The sequence below is a fragment of the Excalfactoria chinensis genome, chromosome 3, assembly GCF_039878825.1.
Source record: "Excalfactoria chinensis isolate bCotChi1 chromosome 3, bCotChi1.hap2, whole genome shotgun sequence".
NCBI lineage: Eukaryota > Metazoa > Chordata > Aves > Galliformes > Phasianidae > Excalfactoria > Excalfactoria chinensis.
In genome coordinates this window covers 71,010,600-71,030,477 of record NC_092827.1, presented here as the reverse complement: position 1 = coordinate 71,030,477, position 19,878 = coordinate 71,010,600, and the positions used below count along the sequence as shown (strand labels likewise).

General features: G+C 39.2%; 2 protein-coding genes across 3 annotated transcripts in view; one reads left to right on the top strand and one right to left on the bottom strand.

Annotated features, from left to right (window-relative positions):
* Nucleotides 1-9,127, top strand: part of GREM2 (gremlin 2, DAN family BMP antagonist) — a 40,617-nt gene extending 31,490 nt beyond the window's left edge. The window contains exon 2 of the mRNA XM_072333385.1: nt 5,849-9,127. Coding sequence (XP_072189486.1) covers nt 5,850-6,356 — 507 coding nt within the window. The 5' untranslated portion in view covers nt 5,849 and the 3' untranslated portion in view covers nt 6,357-9,127. The remainder of the gene's footprint in view (nt 1-5,848) is intronic.
* Nucleotides 9,128-12,734: 3,607 nt separating this feature from the next.
* The window catches only part of FMN2 (formin 2), a 131,320-nt gene continuing 124,176 nt past the window's right edge, over nt 12,735-19,878 (bottom strand). For both annotated transcript variants that reach the window (XM_072332531.1, XM_072332532.1), the window contains 2 exons: nt 14,248-14,329; nt 12,735-13,430 (listed from right to left, as the gene is read on the bottom strand). In XM_072332531.1, the coding sequence (XP_072188632.1) occupies nt 13,404-13,430; nt 14,248-14,329 (109 nt within the window). In that variant the 3' untranslated portion in view covers nt 12,735-13,403. The remainder of the gene's footprint in view (nt 13,431-14,247; nt 14,330-19,878) is intronic.

Genomic DNA, 19,878 nt, shown 5'->3' with positions numbered 1-19,878 from the left:
GATCTCTTAACTCTGATGAAATGAGCAGCTGCATTCAAACCTGCTTCTAATGTGCTTGTCCCAAGTTCCTGAAAGAAGGAAATCATAGTTGTAAAAGTGGATTTCTGGTGGCAGAAAATTAGATAAGAAAGAAGACAAACTTTAAAGGAAGAAAATAGGATTCTGTCTGGTTGGGTTTAATGCCAAATGTAGACAAACCTTCAAATTTTCTTCATAATTGCTACTATCCTAAAAATCATGTATATCACACAGTACATGTCGCTAAATATGACAACAGCAATTGATTGCGTCCTTGATTGCTCTTGTATTAGAATGCATACACCAGGAATCCTTTTCGTCTCCCAGTTTTATCAGAGAAAATGCAAGATAAAACTCTTATTTGTAGAAAATCCATAGTGAGAGCTGAAATTAGTAACATTGCCTGAGTTGTTTTTAATTAGCTTTATCTCAGCGTCAGCAGGCCCCTATTGTCTTTGTTCTGTGTACTTCTGCTTAATCTACTTATGTGCTCTTTTTTCAGTTGTGTTACGTTGAACATCTGCAGGAACTGTCTTGATAAGAATGTCTAAGTTCTTGGGGAAAATGCTGTCCTCTTCTGAAGAATGCAACTGTGCATCGGTGAAACCCTTCTGCACCTTCTCCTTTTGGAAGCTGAGCAAGAGCCTGGTCAGAATAGAACAATTCCTGAGGCATTCAGTTTGTGGGCAGACCTTTCCTATTTCCTTCACACCTTTGTGGCATTGCCCATAGGCTATGTTGAGCTTTTCTGTGAGAGAAGTGGTGGTGGCAGGGTGAGGGAGGGATAAAGGGGAGGAAAGATCTCTATCCAAGCAAGCTGGTGAGGGTGCGAGGAGTTTATTAATTCTGAAGTAAAATATTTTCTCCCCAGTCTGTGGTGCAATACAATTGTTTTCTCCCAAATTACTATAGAAGGTTCTTAGAGGGTGAGGGGGGACAAAGTTCTCTTTGTAATAGCTTTAATTATTGGTTTTGAAACAGTTATGCCCTTTGGTGGTGCATGCAGTGGTGTTTAAAAGAGATGCTTTAAAAGGATTGCTTGTACATGGTAGAACTTACTTAACTGCTAAAATTAAGGAATTTTCCAGTTTTTTTGGGTTTTTGTTGTTGTTGTTTAACATGGTTCCAGTTCTGCTGCAGTCAGTGGTCTCAGTCTTAGCATTTTAATTGTGAGAATCTGTTAATGGTGGAATCAATCACTAGGAAGTCCATTCCTCTTCAAAAAGAAAGACATAGCACGGTGTTCATTTATTACTGTTGTCTGGAGACATAGGATCAATAATTTCCAAAGGATACTTCAAAGGGAGAGGACAGAACCAAATGCTTCCCTTGCATAAAGATGCTTAATTTGTGTTGTCTTTATTTGAATGTTATACCATTAGGGTCATGCATAGCCATTAATAAATTAAATACATAGCATTCTTGGCTTCCTGGTAGAGAATCTGGTATTTTCTTGCTTCCCATGTATGTCATTAAAGCTGAGTTTTAGTTCTTTGAAAAGTTACCGCCTCCTTATCTTACAGGAACACTTCTTGTGTGCCATGTTAAAAGCTGAGAACTGACCATGTACACCATGTTCTTGCATTAATAAACATATGGCTGTTTTGTACATGTTCTTTTTTGACTAGATGTAATAAGAAATTAAATGGTGGAGTAGAACATAGTTTTGAGTCCCAGAGTCAGCAAATTGCTGATCCCGAGGGAAAACTTTTGAGCTTCTGAAGTTTGCAGGTTGGAAAAGAGTGATGCAGGGAATCATATGAGTGTGTGCATGTACCATACCTCAAAACTGTACTTGATTTAATTTAGGCAGTACTGCCTCTATTTGCTGCTAGTAGAAGAGAAACCACAATCTTCCAAGACAGGTTCTTCTCTTATAAATTTTAATTTTCATAAACTAAAGTGTCTCTGAATTAGGAGTTTTCATCTTTCTGTTCTTTTTCCCTTTGTCTCTTACAGACTTTTGATGATGGTAGAATAGGTTTTTATTACTAAATCCAATGTATTTATGACTGCATCAGAGAGCTTGATGCTTCCAGGCAAGCTGATAATGCTTAGTGGTTAGTAGGTGTATGATTAAACTAGAAAATGGATCTCACAGTTGCTGGTTCTGCTTACATCCCTCTCTCTTCTTCATCATGTAAAGATTAAGCACTCACTTGGTATGGATGGGTGCTGTCATTACTTCCTCTCCTGTCTTTCAAACCACAGCTCCCAGTTCTGTGTCAGTGGACTTCTCCAAAATGATGCACTTGAATTCTGATGTCAAAGCCATTGCTCAGAGAAGTGCCCTAGTGGCAAAACTATAGGCTATTTTTGGGGCTACAGTATTGCCTGTCCTGCTCCAGAGCTGGATTATTTTCAAGAATGCATTGAGATATACGGCCAGAAAGATGGTATGCAGGAGGGAGCCTGACTTAGTAGATATTTTATGTTACACAGTAATTGGATACAAACAAGAAATAAAGCTGAAGGCAGTCACAGCAGACCTGGGTCTTCCCCTCCTAGCTGCGTACCCTGACCTCTCTGGATTACTTAGCTGGGTCTTGGCATTCCTGCTTCCTTGGCCAAGGATTTTGTAGACTCCTGGATACCTTATAGCTCTGCTTCAACATGACAGGTTTCAGGAGTCTGTGAACTCATGCTAAATGCTGATTTCCTTCTCTAAAAGAGATAAAAACTTAACATATGAAATGTAAATGCAGCTAGGCCCTCTTTCATGTCAACTATAAGATTAAGTTATTTTCTGCACCAGCTCACAAACTGAAAAAAGGAAATGGTGGGGGGAGGGCAACAGAGGCCTTGCAGCAGCTGGCAAAAACTCCTGGAGGAGCTGAAAACAAACCATCACACAGCAGCTTCCATCAGCTCTGATGTGAGAAGCCCCTCAGTACAGCCGGAATGATGGACCCAGGCTGGCGTTTGCACAAGTGTTAGCAGTTTTCAACTCCTTAACACCACCTGCTATATAATTTCTTGATATTGAGGAAGGACATAACTGCGCTGTCCTTGCCAGAAACAAAAACAGTTTTGTTTCTTCTCTTTTTGCTCTGTTTGTGGACAGGCGATGTTCAGCACATTTGGGCTGAGTGAGTCAGAATGTTCTCTTTCTCTGAGAACATTGAAATTTCTCTTTTCTTTGCATGTGATTACCTAAAACATATGTAGACCATGGTGTGTTCTTGGCATCAGGTGACCTTGTTTGCACCCTTAATGTCTTGAATAGGGGTTTGTGTGCCAGGGTTTAGGAAGGAGTTAGTAAGAGGCAGCTCTGTGATTAGAAATTCCATGATCTGAGAGGATGTACGTTTGACTAGCTAGTGTAAACCAGAGTAATGATGTACTCTCTGTACTTATCAGAAGGTTCAGATTTGATAGAGATCAATGACAGAAATAGGCGTTGCGATCCTGGGTGTCTGTAAAAGTTCTTGCTAATGTTTACTGCAGAGTTTGGTTTAAAACTGTACAATAGTGGCTTTGATTAATAATGCTTTATTAGTTATAAACATAGACTTAGCGAATAAATCCTATTTATTCTGTTGAATGGCTCCCCATGCCTACATAAAACTATTTCAGAAATTATAAAGCTACTATAATATTTTTCTGCATTATAAGCTTCCAGTTGCTAGCTCTGTCAGCTCTACAGAATTCCTTTATAGGATTCCTACTCAAACCCATCCTTGATGTGAAAAGGACGTTGTCTTTTAACTTGCATTTTGTGATGAGAAAGTGTGGGTGTGGTAAGACTGAGTTTCGCTAAGAAAGGGGTGGGGGAATGTTAGCTTAATCGAGAGCTCACTGACACCTAATACAACAGGGGAAAGTGTGCATCTCTCTTTTTGATGTATCTCTGGATTTATACCTTTCTCTTCCATGTCAGGGTAAGAAACTGGAAAGGTGATATCCCTGCTTGAAAAGGACTGAACTTCTTTCCTGCAGGACAGTAGAGCTGGAGCATTTACTTTGTGTCCCTGCATATAGAAAAGAAGTAGAAGAGATTGTCTGAGGAGTGCTGGTATAAGGCATCTCTGTCTTTTTCTAGAGGATGTAGGCTCATAACTCCTGTTTTATTCCCTCCCTTCTCTATCTAAGACACACAACAGTGGGCATATGTTTTTTTATCTACTACTGAAAAGCAGCCATCAATGCAGAATAACATGAGAACAGTTTGGGAGGAAACATGGAACGCTGCGTTCAAGTGAAACTAATTACCCAATTAGAGTTTGGCCTGGTTATGGTGGTTGACATCCAATGGTCTTGGCGACAATAACTGTGATGAAATCCAAGTCTAGTCTTGATTCATTTGAAGGATCTGGACAAGCGCTCTTGACTTGCATGCTGAATGCTAAGCAGTGCAAAAATAGGCCACTGATTTAAAGAACCCATGGCTACCATGGATGTCAGTGAGCAAACTTACAGGCAAATTTGCTTATTTGGGTTTTAGAAACACTTGCTTTCTTTTCAAGCATGCAGTCTGATGATATTTGATGTTTGCATCAGAGCATCTTCCACTCAGACTCATTTTTGATCTGTTGGTGTCTTTATTTGGAAAATGCTGTGTTTTCATGATAGGACTTAATGCAAAATCTCAAATGTCTACAGTTTTAGATATATCTATATTTATTGGTGTGATAGTATTTGTTTTCTTGGCATCATTCTAAAGGGGAAAAAAAAAAAAAAAAAAAAAAAAAAGCACTACTTGGAAGGATTTGAAACTGTACTGGGAAAAAGAGGGATGGCCCTTTCATCTGCATACTGTTCCATAAATACTGTCCTTTCAGAACAAAGGTAAGTAGAGCACTTTTATAAAGAGTTGAACTGTGCCTACTTCTGGGCTTCTGCACCCACTTCTGGCACTCTGGAGATATTCTGCTCTCCCTTCCCTAGGACAACAAAATTAAGTAAACTATCAAATGAGTTGTGAAGGTTGGCTTGATGAGGAAATTCGCTACTTCTACTCTGATGTTATGCACGCACATTTAGACGCATTACTGAACTGATTCAACAAGTTGTTGATGAAGATCCAGGAGCTGCTAAGATAGATATGCTCCACAGAACAAGAAATTCTAATATTCAAGTATTGGAAAAAATACTTTTGCCAGTTGGCTACTTATTTTAACTTAGCAACTGGCTTATGCTCTAACCCATTCCTCGACATCTAAAGTAAGTACTGAACTCTCTCCCGTTTACAAACCTTCTAAGCTATTTGCCTAGGAAACCTTGCAGTCCCCTGTGTTGTATTTAAGCGTTTCCTCCTGTTGGAAGAATAAATCTATCAAGTTTTCAGCCTCCCACAAAAACAATGTATGAAGGGCTGTGTGTGCCATTAGTCCCTCAGAAGCACCAGAAGCAATACAAAATGATAGAAATACACCTTTGGACACTCTCACTCCTCTGCGTGGAACTGGTCTAGGTAGGGACTTTAGATCTGAAGAGGCAAATGGGAGTTCACCTTGTGTAACGTACTATTCTCTTCCCTCTCCCCAGTCTCCACAAATGAGCTGTCACTGTGTTGGCAGGAGTCTGCTGAGGCTTTCCAAGCCAGGAATTTGCCCAGCTGTTTGGCCCAGGATTTCACAGAGACGAAGGAAACCTTTCTGGCTGAAGCTTCTGTAGAGTCAGTGGTTCAGTGATCAAAGGATCAGCTTCCCTATGGGGGAAAGAGGAGAGGGGCATTTCAACAGGGCCTGACCTCTGTGTGATAAATGCTCACCCTAGAATATAACTAATCTCTTAGGAAAAGTGGTGGGATTACAAAGGCAGTACGGTTTCAACACTTTGTGGTTTGAAAACGCATCTCTTCTAACAGCTACTTGTATTGCCATTGCAGGATGATTTGGAAATTCGCCGTATCCGTCTTTTTGATGGCAGCATTGGCTAGAGTAGCAGACAGCAGGAAGAACCGCCCGGCGGGAGCGATCCCGTCCCCCTACAAGGACAGCAGCAGCAACAACTCGGAGCGGAGGCAGCAGCTGAACAAGGAGGTGCTGGCCTCCAGCCAGGAGGCCCTCGTGGTCACTGAGAGGAAGTATCTCAAGAGCGACTGGTGCAAGACGCAGCCCTTGCGACAGACTGTCAGTGAGGAAGGCTGCATAAGCCGCACCATTATCAACCGCTTCTGCTATGGGCAGTGCAACTCCTTCTACATACCGCGGCATGTGAAGAAGGAGGAGGAGTCTTTCCAGTCCTGCGCTTTCTGCAAGCCACACAAGGTGACCTCCTCGACTGTCCAGCTGGAGTGCCCAGAGCTGGACCCACCATTCCGACTCAAGAAAATTCAGAAGGTGAAGCAGTGTCGGTGCATGTCTGTGAATCTGAACAACTCGGGCAAGATGTGAGAACAGTCGTGTGACTGCTGCTTGCTGTCGTCCTGTTGTCCCCAACAAACTTCCCTCTGCATCTCCTCTCTGTTGGGCAGACTGCCTGTTTTCTTGGTTTGTTGTTTGTTGTTTTTTCCCTGTTTACTTTGGGAGGCATCTCTCCAGCAAGGAAAGGCTCCTTGTCATGTGCCTACTGGAATAAAGCTTTATAATGGACTGTGTTATGCACTTCACCATCAGGTTCATTTTATGTCCGGTATCATCTGACAGTTGAATCTTACGGGGTGGAGCAGGCTCCTGAAGTTGAGACTGTGCATCTAAGTGACCAGTTGGCTGAATGCAGCATTAAATGTTTCCACTGTGTGGAGTAAAGCCGTCTGCCCAATACTCCAGCCCCCTCCACCAGATGAGATGCCTTCTCGCTAGGCTGTTCCGGAGCTCGCTGCTGTCACCACGATATGCTGGGTTCTGCCCAAATCTGGGCGAGACAGACTAGGGAGAACTACGAAGAGTAACATACAAAAAGAGACTCTCTGATGAGGCTCAGCTTCTTGAGACACCTCTCGTTGTGCAATGACAAACTGTTCCAAGCTTGTGGTTTGAACTGCAGATAAGAGGTGAAGGGGAGAGGGTGAAACATCAGGTCAGCTGCTGTGATCACATCAGCAGACTGAAGAAGGATTCTTAAGCTGTTGTGGCTGGAATATACCGAACATGTGGTCTCTGCAGCAGTGTTTGTTTTGTAACTTAGCTATAGTAAACAGCTGCTTAAAGTATTATAGACCTAGCCATGTATATTTTTCTTGTGACAGAATATGTCGGAGATTAAAATGTGGTGAGTAAGAGACTTGCTTGCTAGGTCAGCTGCCTGGCTTAAAATGGTTGCATTTTAACTGGGCTTTTGGTACATTAATGTGTTAGATTTGTGCCTGTTTCTTACTCCGAGAAGGACAACATCCATTTATTACCTTATATTTATGCCTGCACCTACTGGAGAAGGTGGAAGGTAATTGGAGAGGAGCTGAGAACACTAGTAGTGTTTCACTTAAAGTATAAAAGCACTGTCGCAAAAGCTGCCTTATTGTTCAGCGTCATCAGGTGCTGGAAGTGAAATCTCTCCCATGATTGGAAACCAGGAAAAAGTGTTGATGTTAAAGGACAAACCCATCAGTCAGTTCTGTGGGAATGGGTCACAGTTGTGTGAGCAGGGAAAAAGTCAGCGCTAATCACTGTGGCACTGGTGGCCCACCGAGTGTTTGAGTTCTACATAATCCATGGTGGTGAACACTTTGCAGTTCACGCTGATCATACTGTGTTGTTATTTGCTTGGTGGAGTTTAACATGTCCTGTGTATCTTGTTTGTTCCAGTTCTGATCTGTATTAGTACCAGCTGCATTAAGATCATAAGATGTCTAAAAACAAATCAGCCCCTTCCCCCAGACTGAAGCCCATGCATGCTCAGTCGTCTGAAGCTTGCTAATTAACAATGACAAGTTGACTCCCTGATGCATGTCTTAGGGTTCAGGATCTGCATCTGCTGATAACAGCTTGCTGTGGAAACCCTTTCCTTCAAGATTGCTTACGTGCAGCCACTTCAAGGGGTTAATGTGTTTAGGACTCTGGCCAGCCAAGAGTTCAGTGCCACATTATGTGAGACTGGCTGCTCTAAGAAGCTTTTGGGACTGAGCTCCACAAGAGCTCACCAAGCGGTTTATGGGGATTGGCACGGGCAGGATGAGGTTGGTCAGGTGTGTTAGCCCTATTACGTGAACAGTTATGTGTTTTCTTCTGTGATTTTTCAGAAACACAGAGTGAGACCCCTCACAGTTGTTTTTCAGAAGCTGGCATTGCTACACTACCAACGTCATGCCAACCCCTAGATTGGCAGTGTTCATTCCAGTCTTGATAGCGTCAGTGTGGGTGGGGGGTAAAGTGGAGAAAACAAATCCATTGTGACTCCAGTGATCTCAGTCTCCACTTGGAAGAAACAAACTGAAAGTCAGTCATTTTGGATGAGAGAGCAAAAAAAGCACCATGGTAACTTCAGTTAGGAATAATGTGCAAGAATCTTTATCTTTAAGCTGTGCCCTGCCTGGGGTTTTCACCAGTTTGCAATATGACTATGCTGCAGCTTGAAGTTCCTTCTAGGAGCTGTGTTTATGTAAAAACTGAGTTGAGCTTGTAATGGTTAAAACTGTATTTAATTCTTGTTTTATAAATGAAAACAAAAAAAATGAAGAAATGCTTTAAGTATAATGTAATTATTTTATAGGTCTACTATTAAATTATAGATTAAATAATAAAGCTACTCTAGGGTTATATGGCATTCAGACGTACAGGCTTTGCTTCAACACTTTGTGTCCAGCTACTTTTTAATCAGTCTGTTTTCCACCTTCCTTCTGACCATATGAGACACAGGTAAATGGATTGCCCTGACAGCCTGGGGAAGCCCAGTTGCTCTTCCCCTACATACTCCTCTACTAATCTGCCTACTACCTACTACCCTGCCACTGGCTTTTTTGGTTTAAATGACAAGAAAGCAACCAGAGTTCCACGACTGGCTGAAATGCTGGCATTTACATTAAGAGAAGCATCTTGACCTCAGTGGTTTTGCTTAAAATGTAGGTGAATCTTTATGTAATAGGCACCAACCTACGCATAGAAGTAAATACATCTGTGAAGACATGGAGGAGTTTGAACCCTGGCTATCAGCTCTTGAATGAGTGTTGTGCACTTCAAAGTGTAGAGTAGTGTCTTGTTGTTTTTCCAACCCAGAGAAAAGATTGTTGAAAAAAAAAAAAGAAAAAACACAATAAAAAACAACAGCAACAACAAAAATCACAAAGGAATACTTTAGCTAGGAAAGGGATTTCTTAAACTGCAAAGCGAGCCTTCTTCATCAGAAGAGATGTCTGTCATGGATCACAGAATGACCCGGGTTGGGAGGGACCTCAAGGATCATGTAGTTCCAACCCCCCTGCCTAGCAGGGCCACCAAATTTTATTTGGATATTGAGAGAAACAGGAGTGCTCAGACCACAGTTAGTCATTTGACTCAAAACGTGCTCAGGGAGCCACGTCCACCAGCACCCCACTCTCATTTCTTCTTGTCTCTTGGCCAGTGTTTTTACTTTGCTTGTAGCTTCACTGCCCAGCACCCAGCTGAGCTTCTGTGTTCCAGCTTAGTTGGCTCTCTCAGCCTCTTCCTGCCTTGCAGCTGAAGCATACTAGAAGCTTTTATGCGGTAATCCAATGAACTCCTTCTTGCAAAAACAATCAAGGAGCGAGGTGAGTCTCCCAGGGTAGACAGCAGAGGCACTCAGTCAGACAGATCCAATCTCTCTTAAATGTGACTGGTTTTGTGGGACTCGGAAAGGAGGGGGACAGCAAACGTTAAGTTCTGTCACTGTGGAACTACTGACTCAGCAAGTCCCTGGTCTGTGATGGACTCACACATGGTTTTCTAAAAGCTTAGATTTCATTTGCAGCTAAAAATACAAAAACAAAACAACAACTCAGGTTGGATGAATGCTTATCAGATAAAGACAGATCTGCCATAATCAAGAGAATAGCCTGTAAAACCCGTTCTGTAATGTGAATCCTATTTAATTGTTGGGTACTGACCAGGAGGATGCTGGGCATTCCTTTGTCTTTTTTCTTTTTCTGATCATTTCATATTGTCTTCAGAATAATTCAGCTATGTCAGTTTTCAGTTACTCTGTCCACAGCAGTTCAAAATTGGTATGTTACATAACTGATATAAGGGAGTTGGCATAAACAAAGCCCTGCTTAATAGCCTACAGTATGCAGCAAAATAACATCAATGCAAAGACTTGCCATCTCTTCTCTCAAATTAATAGCCGCTTTCAACTTTCAAGCTGATCACTTAAAAAATCAGACAAGAAAAGATGACAACCTATGGAAAACATGACCAGTCACATTCCCACATTAACTGTTGGTTAATATTTAACTGACTTTTAGAAGTTCTTTATAATAAAGACAGTTGCTACGGAAAAGCCAACCACTGCTGTGTCATAACAACTGTGACAAGTACTGTGCTTCTGAAAGGTTTAATTTGCAAAGCAGAACAATGCAAGTCTTAGTTCCTCTCAAAAGGATGATCTTCTTCTCTTACTCAATGTTACATCTGGGTATAGAAGTCCTTATTGAGCTGTTGCAGTTTAAGCAACCGTGAGTGATAATACTATGATGACAATAAAGGCTCAGCAAATGTAGCATGCTTGATATTCAATTCAAGTAAATGGGGAGAGAGGGACCTAAAAATCCTTTCCACTTTCTAAATGCAAAGAAAATAATATTAGTATAGAATTCTGACAAAGCTCTGTGTGCCACTGAAAAAAGTAATGGTGAAACTTGCATTGGGATTCCACTTATGCTGTGGGTCAAACTGGATGGTGCTCTGAGCAACCTTATGTAGCTATAGGTGTCCCTGTTCATTGCAGGGGAGATGGACTAGGTGGCATACAGAAGTCCCTTCCTACTCAAATGAGTATGTAATTACAATGTTTTATACACACACACACAAACACACACACACATATATATATAAAAAGACATAATATGCAAATAATATTTTTGAACACATAGTTTTGCAATAATAGCAGTTTGGTGGGCAGCACTAATAAGAACAGATTACAGGTGTTAGTAAGGTTCCTCAAATGTATCAAATCACCTCCACAGCTGTAAAGAGATGTATTTGAACCATCTAAGACTAATGCACTACTAGAGGCATGCACAAGCATGATAACTGAGTGATACAGTCTAATTGGGTAAAGAACTCCAAAGCTCATCACTACCACCACTTGGGAAGAGGTATCATATCCACATAATGAGGAGTTACTGGCACTGTGCATCCAAAAGCCCCATTTCCACTGATGCTTCACATTAGTTTTCTGGTGAGCAGTGGCACTTAGCACATGGTTGCTAGCAAACTACAGCACACTATGAGAGTGAAGAGAGAAGGCAACTATTTTGTTATTATTCCTTTTATTTTCATATAAATTAACATTCTAAAAAAAATTGAAATAGAAACACTAAATACAGTATTGCACATAGTGATCTTTGTTAGATGATCTATTATTTCATTTAGTATAATATACATACTGTAGGTACTGAAGGGAACAGGAAGGCTACAAATGGAAACATGCTACTGTATTCTTGCACTTAGGAGCAAAGTTAGAGAAAATGACTACTGTTTACATAAATACAAACATGGATTTGAATCAGTGCCATTAAAATAGCTTTATTTTTTTTAACTTCTTTTCTTTTTTTCCCCCATAAGTTAGTTGTAACAACAAATAATCTCTTCTTCTCACCCCCCCAAATAGTAATGTTACTCCCATCAACACAAAGTTTTAGAACTCCATTCTCAGTAATTTATATCCCTGACAGAAATTATTACGACTACAGAATTTCAAATAGGTTTGTCAGCAACAGGAGACTTACTTTTCACATAGTGAAAAAAAACATCTTTTCTAGTGCTTGGTATAAGTGAAGAATAACAGATTCCTGAGGTCATATTTCACACTTCTTTTATGACACTTGAGTAGTACAGTAGCTTCTGGACAGCTAGGAATGTCTGATGATGTGCTAGATTAGACAGGGAATAACACACCCCCGCAGGTTAGACCTCATTTGCTTTGTACTCCAGTGTCTTTCAAGCTCCAATGCTGAATGAAGCATGCGCCTCCAACTCAGTATCTGACTCTGGTTGCTTTCAGGAAAAGTGAGCCTTGAAAGCAGAACGTTATCAATCAGGAGGATTGTTTTGGTGCTATTTAATCATGACTGGAGAAAACAGTTGTTATTGGTTGAGCAGATCAAGGCTGATATAATCAGTTCTAAACTGCAAATAGAAATAAAGCATGTGTCATAGATTTCAATCATTAATCTCCTAGCAAGGGACACAGAAAGCCTGGAGGAAAACTGCAACAATGCTAAGTGTGAAATTAATGTCAATTCGTTGGTAGTCCATGTCTGTCACTAGAATTGGCTACTGTTTTTCCTAAATGTCAGTCCCCATGTGCATCTTTAACGGCTCTCTAAAGGAGTTTTAAAGTAACTGTAAAGCTAATTCCAAAAGAGAAGTCATGTACATGTGGCCAAAAGCCTGTCTGACTTATCAGCAGTTAAATCTATACTATGGTTTCTAAAGTTCATGTAAAATTATTAGCTGCTTTATATGTTAACAAACTATAACAGCCAAATCTCTCTCATATTCTCTCTATAGTACTTTTGTGCTTTTCTGTATTGTCTTGCTCCCTGCTCCCCCCCCACTCCACCCTCCCTCTTTTTTCTTTGTAAATGCTGTTTTTCTGACCCCCATTACCACCTGGCATTCACTATCTGGCAAAAGATGAAGTAAAAGTCATAAAAGTATGTTGCCTTATCGATTTTAAACATAGTTACAGTAAACATCCTGTTCCACAAATATTTAGCCATGGAGGGCAACCAAACAAGTAGGGAAAGCATTGATTATACTGTATAAGCAGCACTTAACAATTCAAAATACAAACTACATATGCCAACATGAAACAGATACAAACAATTCACTAGGAGTAACATTTCTTTCCCTAATCTAAGTGCAGTGTCATGAAGTATCTGAGTTAGACAGATGTTACCAGTAGGAATGGAAATGTTTTACTTTATCAAGTAGTATTCTTATGAAGTTCAACTTAATGCAATTTTCAGCATGTTCAGAACTGACGCAGATACTGTTTTTATGCATGCTGACTTGGCGTATTTGTAGTATACGATACACTTTACAAAATATCATCTTCAAGTGGTAAAGGAGATACTGAATACAGGGAAGGTGTTTCAAGACAATATCTAGTCTATTGCCGGGCACTCCGTTGAAGTGATTACATTCATTCATGAATGTACATTAACACATCAGTTGGTGGAAAACTCCAGAGAACAAAAAGCGAATTCAAAAGGTCCAGAAAGTAAATGATCAGGATGATGTAGTATCCTTCCCCCTCATACCCCACCCAGAGACACATTGAATTTTGGTAACCAGGTAACAATGGCTTTTGCTTTTCTTCTGTCAGATTTTCATACTTATCTTGGCTTTCTGAAAAATAATAATTATGAAAATGAAGAAAATTCAGCAAGATGATGAGTTCACATGTTGAAAGCACACAAGCACATACATTAACATTAAATTATACATACTCTAGAACTGAATTCACAAATAATATCCCTTCAAAACAAGAATGAAAGTAAACTGCAGCTAAACACAATTTGTGAAATCATTTACTTACATAGCTTTTCCCTCTGTCAGTTTTTCAGTAACACTGGGAATCTCTGCAGTGCCAAATAAACCAAGATCCTGGTATTCAGACCTACCTCTAAGTCTCATAATAACGGATAGACAATCATTACACTTATTGATCTGTTTTCAGAACAGTCAAAGCACAGTGTTATCTCTTCTGAGAGCTGCTATTTTAAAGCAAATCAGATCAGTAGAACAGAAGCTACTAGTATCTGACATGGAGATCCAACTTTCAAAATGCATGCTATTATGAACCTTCTTTACATACTGTAACTTCAGAAAAAGAGTAATTTGAGGCTGAATAAGCTTGAAGACCATAACTGTTTTTTCTCCCATCTAGGTGCCTCTCAAGATGCAGATATTGGCAGGATAGAGCAATAACATGCTACTCTTGCTTGCTCTTGCTTTTATGGAGTAACATTAACAGACAACATTCAAGTTGCTTAATCTAGCATCTCTTAAAAAAAAAAAAAAAAAAAAAAAAAAAAAAAAAAAAAAAAGCCAAACAGAACAAGAAATATATCAAGAATAAGATGATAAGATGCCTACAGAAGGAAAGGAGAAAACAGTAGAAGGAATAATGGTAAAAGAAGTATAGCTACAATTTTTTACTTACAATTCCGGAGTCATGTTTTGGTCTTATATTGTATAGTGACTTCCCCTTTTTCTGTCTGCAGACTTCCTCTGCCTCTTTAACTCTGAAAGAATATACAATTTATAAGCATTCCCCTAGACCAAAATGATTTCCAAAGACAGCGTAGTATATAACTTTTTCTTTAAAAAATGTATGAAGATGAATATGGACAATTTTATTCCCTATGCCTTTATTAATAGGCTCTACAAAACAGCAGTTGCACTCCATGGCTGCTGTTGCCATCCCACCAGGCTCTGGTACTTAAAAGATCAGGCATAATCAATGGCATATTAAATGCTAGTTACAAAAATAATCAGTACTTAAGATAGTTTAATATTGAAATCTAGCAGGATTTAAATTACCCTGGTAGACATGAAGACCAGCTTTCAGAACATTCAAGCCAAAAAATGCTAAGAAAACTACTTTTCACAATTGTTTTTAAACCTCTCTTCTACAGGTCCTGACCTCAGTAGCTCAACTGCAGTTTAAAAAAAAAAAAAAAAAAAAAAAAAAAAAAAAGCTATCAAATTTTCTACCCTTTAACCCAAAGTTGTTTGTATTTTAAAATGGCAAAGCAGCTTAATTTACATTTCCAGTCTTTGCTCTCAAGCTTAAAATAAAAATGTTGACTGAAAATTTCCAGTATCGTTCTTAAAAATCATTCTGTTTGCAAACAAGGTGGTGCACATCACTGTGTGCATTTCTTTCTCTCCACAACTGAGGGTGAGCAGCAAAGCTTACATGGAAACACTTGGGTGCAAAGAGACAAGCAGGTTCCAGATGCGAGGGTGTCATACATTAGTGTTTCCTGACTTGGTAAATGGTACCAAATTAGGGCTTACGAAATACCACAAAATGCTACATCGTTGATGAGATAAATGTTCTTTTAGTCATCCAGATAGGGAACAAGCCCCAAAAGACAGAAGTCTGCATTCAGACTGGGAGTCTGCCAAAATCAGTCTGGTAGGCTCAACGGCACACCATAAAATATTTCTCAAACATTTTTACTCATTTTGGAGATCAGTCTTACAAACACACATGGTTATTGAAACACTAATGCAGATTTAAGTTATGAATTCTCTGAGCTTCAAAGACTTACATAAACCCTTTCTTTATGATGGCATTAAATGGTGTGAGATGTGTAATTTTTATTTTTTATGAGAGATGAGACTATTATTTATAAATAGGAAAGTAGAGAATAAGAACATAAATCCTTTATTGTTTTGTTCTTGCCAGCAATATAGAATCTGGATAGCACTTACTCCACTTTTTCATCATTATCCAACAATGAAAAATAACCAACAGTAAAATGATATTGAAGAAATGATATATCTTTGGCTGGTTCCTTGCGGTTCATCTCCAGACCACTTGCATGTCTGCTATTTCACTGAGGCTACACAGGGCAGTGTGAGAATCAGACTTCATGTTGCTATTATTTTAATTTTTTTTTTTTTTTCATGTGTGTGGTAAGGGCCAGATTTTTGAAAATATGACTCCAGCTGGGTCTGCTAAGCACATTACAAAAACTGCCTTCACATTCATCTCTCCTTCATCTAGATTCACCAGACACACCTCATTCTTCTCATCAGTTTCAAATTTATATTGTTAAAATTTAATTTAAACTTCAGTTCTTCTCCAGCATGCTGCTCTCTTCATTTGATAATGGTATACTTTATTAAGGGAGAAAGACCTTAACTTGCACAGGTAGAAACCTCTTATTTTCAAATTGTAACGCTTCTGATCTGACGGCAAGTCAGTCACATTGTTGTATCGTAACATAGAACAGAAACGTTAAATGGCAAGTGGTTCATCTTCAAAACAGATTTAAGTAGATTGAAAAGTGACAGACAAAATATAGTAACAGTTTTAAATAGAAGCTTGTGGGAATAAAAGAGTTTGCAATGAAAGTCAAAGACTTTTTCTTTCCCCTAAACACATACCTTTTCTTCTGATTCATTTCTATATACATCTGAATGAGAAAGAGCATTTGTAGCACTGATCTTCTCATAATCTTCTCAAAACAGTCAGACATTCAAAGCTATCAAAAGTCACTCTTACAGAGAGAAGCTCACATATCATATCATTTCCTCTTTTTGAAATACAGCTGTAACTGACTCCCATCATTGGAAGGCAAAACTTAAATAAGAAAAATGAAATATTACTTGAGGTTAAATTAGTATCAAATCCTGAGGAATAATAACTACTGAAGGTATCAAGATCATTGTTTTGTAAAAGAAACTTAATGTATGCAGGCATTCAAACTATTCGTCATGCAAATGACAGCATGTGAAATATACAAAAATATTTACTGAACCACTTCACACAGATCCTGATGTTATTCTCAGGAAATGTTAGGGAATCTCTAGTTCCAGTCTTTGTTGCATTAAAGTATCTCCCTTTCAAGGACAGATTCTCACTGCTTGCCTAACATACCAGCTCATAAGATGATTTGGCTCCCTCTGGGTCTCATATTAATTCAAAACAAGAATCCTTGAACAGAATGGAACTTGTGATGATACAGTAACAGATTATTTTCTGGAAAGGCAAGTCCTGTTGAGTGCCATTGTCAGTATAACATCTCTAAATTTGCTGGTTTTGTTTGTTTGTTTGTTTTTAGAGTTAATAGATGTTTCAAGAAAGACTGCCTTGGCTTGAAAGAACAAAATACAGTGAGGGGGATGTTCTTAATTTCTGTTACTTAAACTGCACTTGAAAAAGAAAGAGACCAACAGTCTTAAAGCTTGTGCTACTCATTTTTCTAAGATTATGTAAGACGCCTTGGTCTCACAAGTGTAGCTGCAGTACTGAAGTTTTTGGGAGTCCTTATGAAATTCCTTGTAGCTTGAGTATATTTATCACAGTCAGAATGCAGAAGACGAGAAGCATTATTCCCTAATACACTTCAGACAAAGCTGAGAGCTAGCAGCCACTTGGTTTCCATCCCAACCATATCACTGACTCATTGTGTTGGTTTGGGATAGCTCACTGCCTCCTGGACCTGATCCTTCATGAAGATTCAAGTGGTTGGATAAAGCCTCACTGAAGCCAATACAATATATAGATATACTTCCTCAGAAAAAAAAAAAATCATTAGAAATGTAAATGTAGCACAGTAAAGTCTTATCGTCAGGACTCTAGATTATGACTAAAAACTAGAAGCACATAAAACTGTACGTATTTACAGCTATAATATGTATCTAAATTCTAAAAAATCAGCACATTGGTGAATTTAATCTGCAAGAAGCAGTGCCTTTGAGATAACGAGCCTGTAAGGTAGCAATTAAATATTTTCCAACTCAATTCAGTTGGAAAATATTTAATTGCCACCAGCAATTAGAAAAATACACTTTAAATATTCTCTCTTGTTCCTGAAGAATTCTTCACCTTCTTGTAGGTAAAATTTACAACATTACGCAAAACAAACCTTGCTTCTGTCACCTCAAGACAAGTTTAATACCTGGTTATCACTACGGTAAATTCCTACATATCATTACAGCATCCTTAACCTTGGACAATACCTCTAACACCATCTAGTCCAACTGTCCACCTACTGCCTATACTGCCCACTAAACCATGTCCCTAAATATTACAACTACTAGAACACCTCCAGGGATGGTGACTTCACCATGTCCATAGGCAGCTTGTTCAGCTGCTTAACCACTCTTCATCAGAAGTTTTACCTAATATCCAATCTGAAACTCTCCCAGTACAACATAAGGCCATTATCTCTTGTCTTGCTGCTGTTACGAAGAAGAAGAGACCAACCCCTGCCTTGCCACAGCCTTCTTTCAAGTAATTGTAGAGAGTAGTAATGTCATTTGCTCAGGCCTTTCCTGTACTACTTTCTCCTGACTTCAGCAGAACTATTATCAATGTGGAGATGCAAAATAAATCAAGAGGTAGAAAAATGGAATGAACTCACACTGCCACATCAGGAAGACTGGCTTAAATATTCAACTGTGGTCAATTGTTACTGCTTCATGAAAATGATAACAGATCTCTTTAAATTCTGGCAAGAGGGAAGGTGATGTTTGGGGAAAACAACACAAGAGCTATGAATCTGTGAGCCTCCCAACAGTCACAAATAGGGAAGAAATTGTAGACAGTGACATACTTACAGGCTCCAGGCCAAAGTGACACTGCTGTTCTGCCATTGTAGAGAACAAACCACTCAAAGTGTTTGAAACAGTTAACAAAACATTCCAAGGAGTGAGAATTCAACTGTCGAGGCCTTGTTTTCCCTGAGGGAAGCTATGAAATGAAGAGTCTGAGGAAGGAGAGTGCTCCTCATGCCAGAGAGATTTGATCCTTAGGCAAAGGCAGGCACGCATATAGATTGATATATTGAAGACCTGTTTCTAGTTAAAACAGTTGCTCACAACTAATAACTTCTATCATAGAGTTAATTAGATCACTTTATGGAATCACTGTTCTCGAGTGCAACTAAATAGTCTGAAGTGGGAAAGCAACTCCAGGCAAGTTCCGAGATTGGGTGAGAGAAAGAGGTGCTAAGGGAGTCTAACAGGGTCAGACTGGAGATTAGGATTGTTGCCAAGAGGATGACCAAGCACTTGAACAGGCACCCTAGGTTAAGGCAGCTGTCACAGCAGCAAGCTGCCAGAGTTCAAGAAGCGCTTGGAGAAAGCTCTCAGACATAAGATTTGAGTAGTCCTGTGTGAATTCAGGAGTTGGACTTGATGACACTTGTGGGTCCCTTTCAACTCAGAATATCTGACAATTCTACAAAAAGGCAGACAGCATGCTCTTGAAGAAATCAGGTGGTACAGTTGAAGCATGATAGGAATTGTTCGCATGCTTCCAGTGTGTTAAGATGATTCTGCAACACTGATGCTCTAATGATCTCATTTTATACTTTTCAGCTTTTCCAACTCACTTGCTTTCAATAAACTGATCATTTCATTTGCTATCAAGTCCTAGATCACATCAATTCTGGCTTAAGGAGAGCATATTTGTTCAATAGGAAAGATAGCATCAGCACTACACGTTTGGCATTTTTGGCATGTTTCTTTTCCCAAGACACTTCTTGTTTTTGCCCTTACAAGGACATAGTCCTACAAAACTAATCTTGATCAACCAGAGAGTTGCTTAATTCTTTATAGCATTCCGAAGAGCAGAGTTATTAGCAGTTATTAGACACAACATCAGGTCCAAGGCAGATTTTACAAGTGCACAATAAGAGTGCTCAAAATGGGTATCTGGACAAATATATGTCCCATAATATTAATTAAACTTAGTTCAGATATTTCTTTCATTATTTCAGAAAGGATTACTTTCTGAACAGCCCCAACATGAATAAAGTATGTAGCCAACATAAAATATGAGAAAGCAATCCCTGGGTCAGTTAAAAGCATAGAAGTAAATGAATAGATAGTCACTCACAGAGCTCAATAGTTAACGTCTCAAATACTGCTACCTATAAAGATTTGAAGTCTAAATAGGCATTGCCTGTAACAAGAGAAATAGTTTCTTCTTTCCAGCATAGTAAAAATACCCCTTACCTTCCTTCTACCTCATATTTATTGTGAAGAAACATATACAAACTGTGATTAAGTTTAAAGACAATCTCTGAGACAAATAGATAAATAAGCGAGT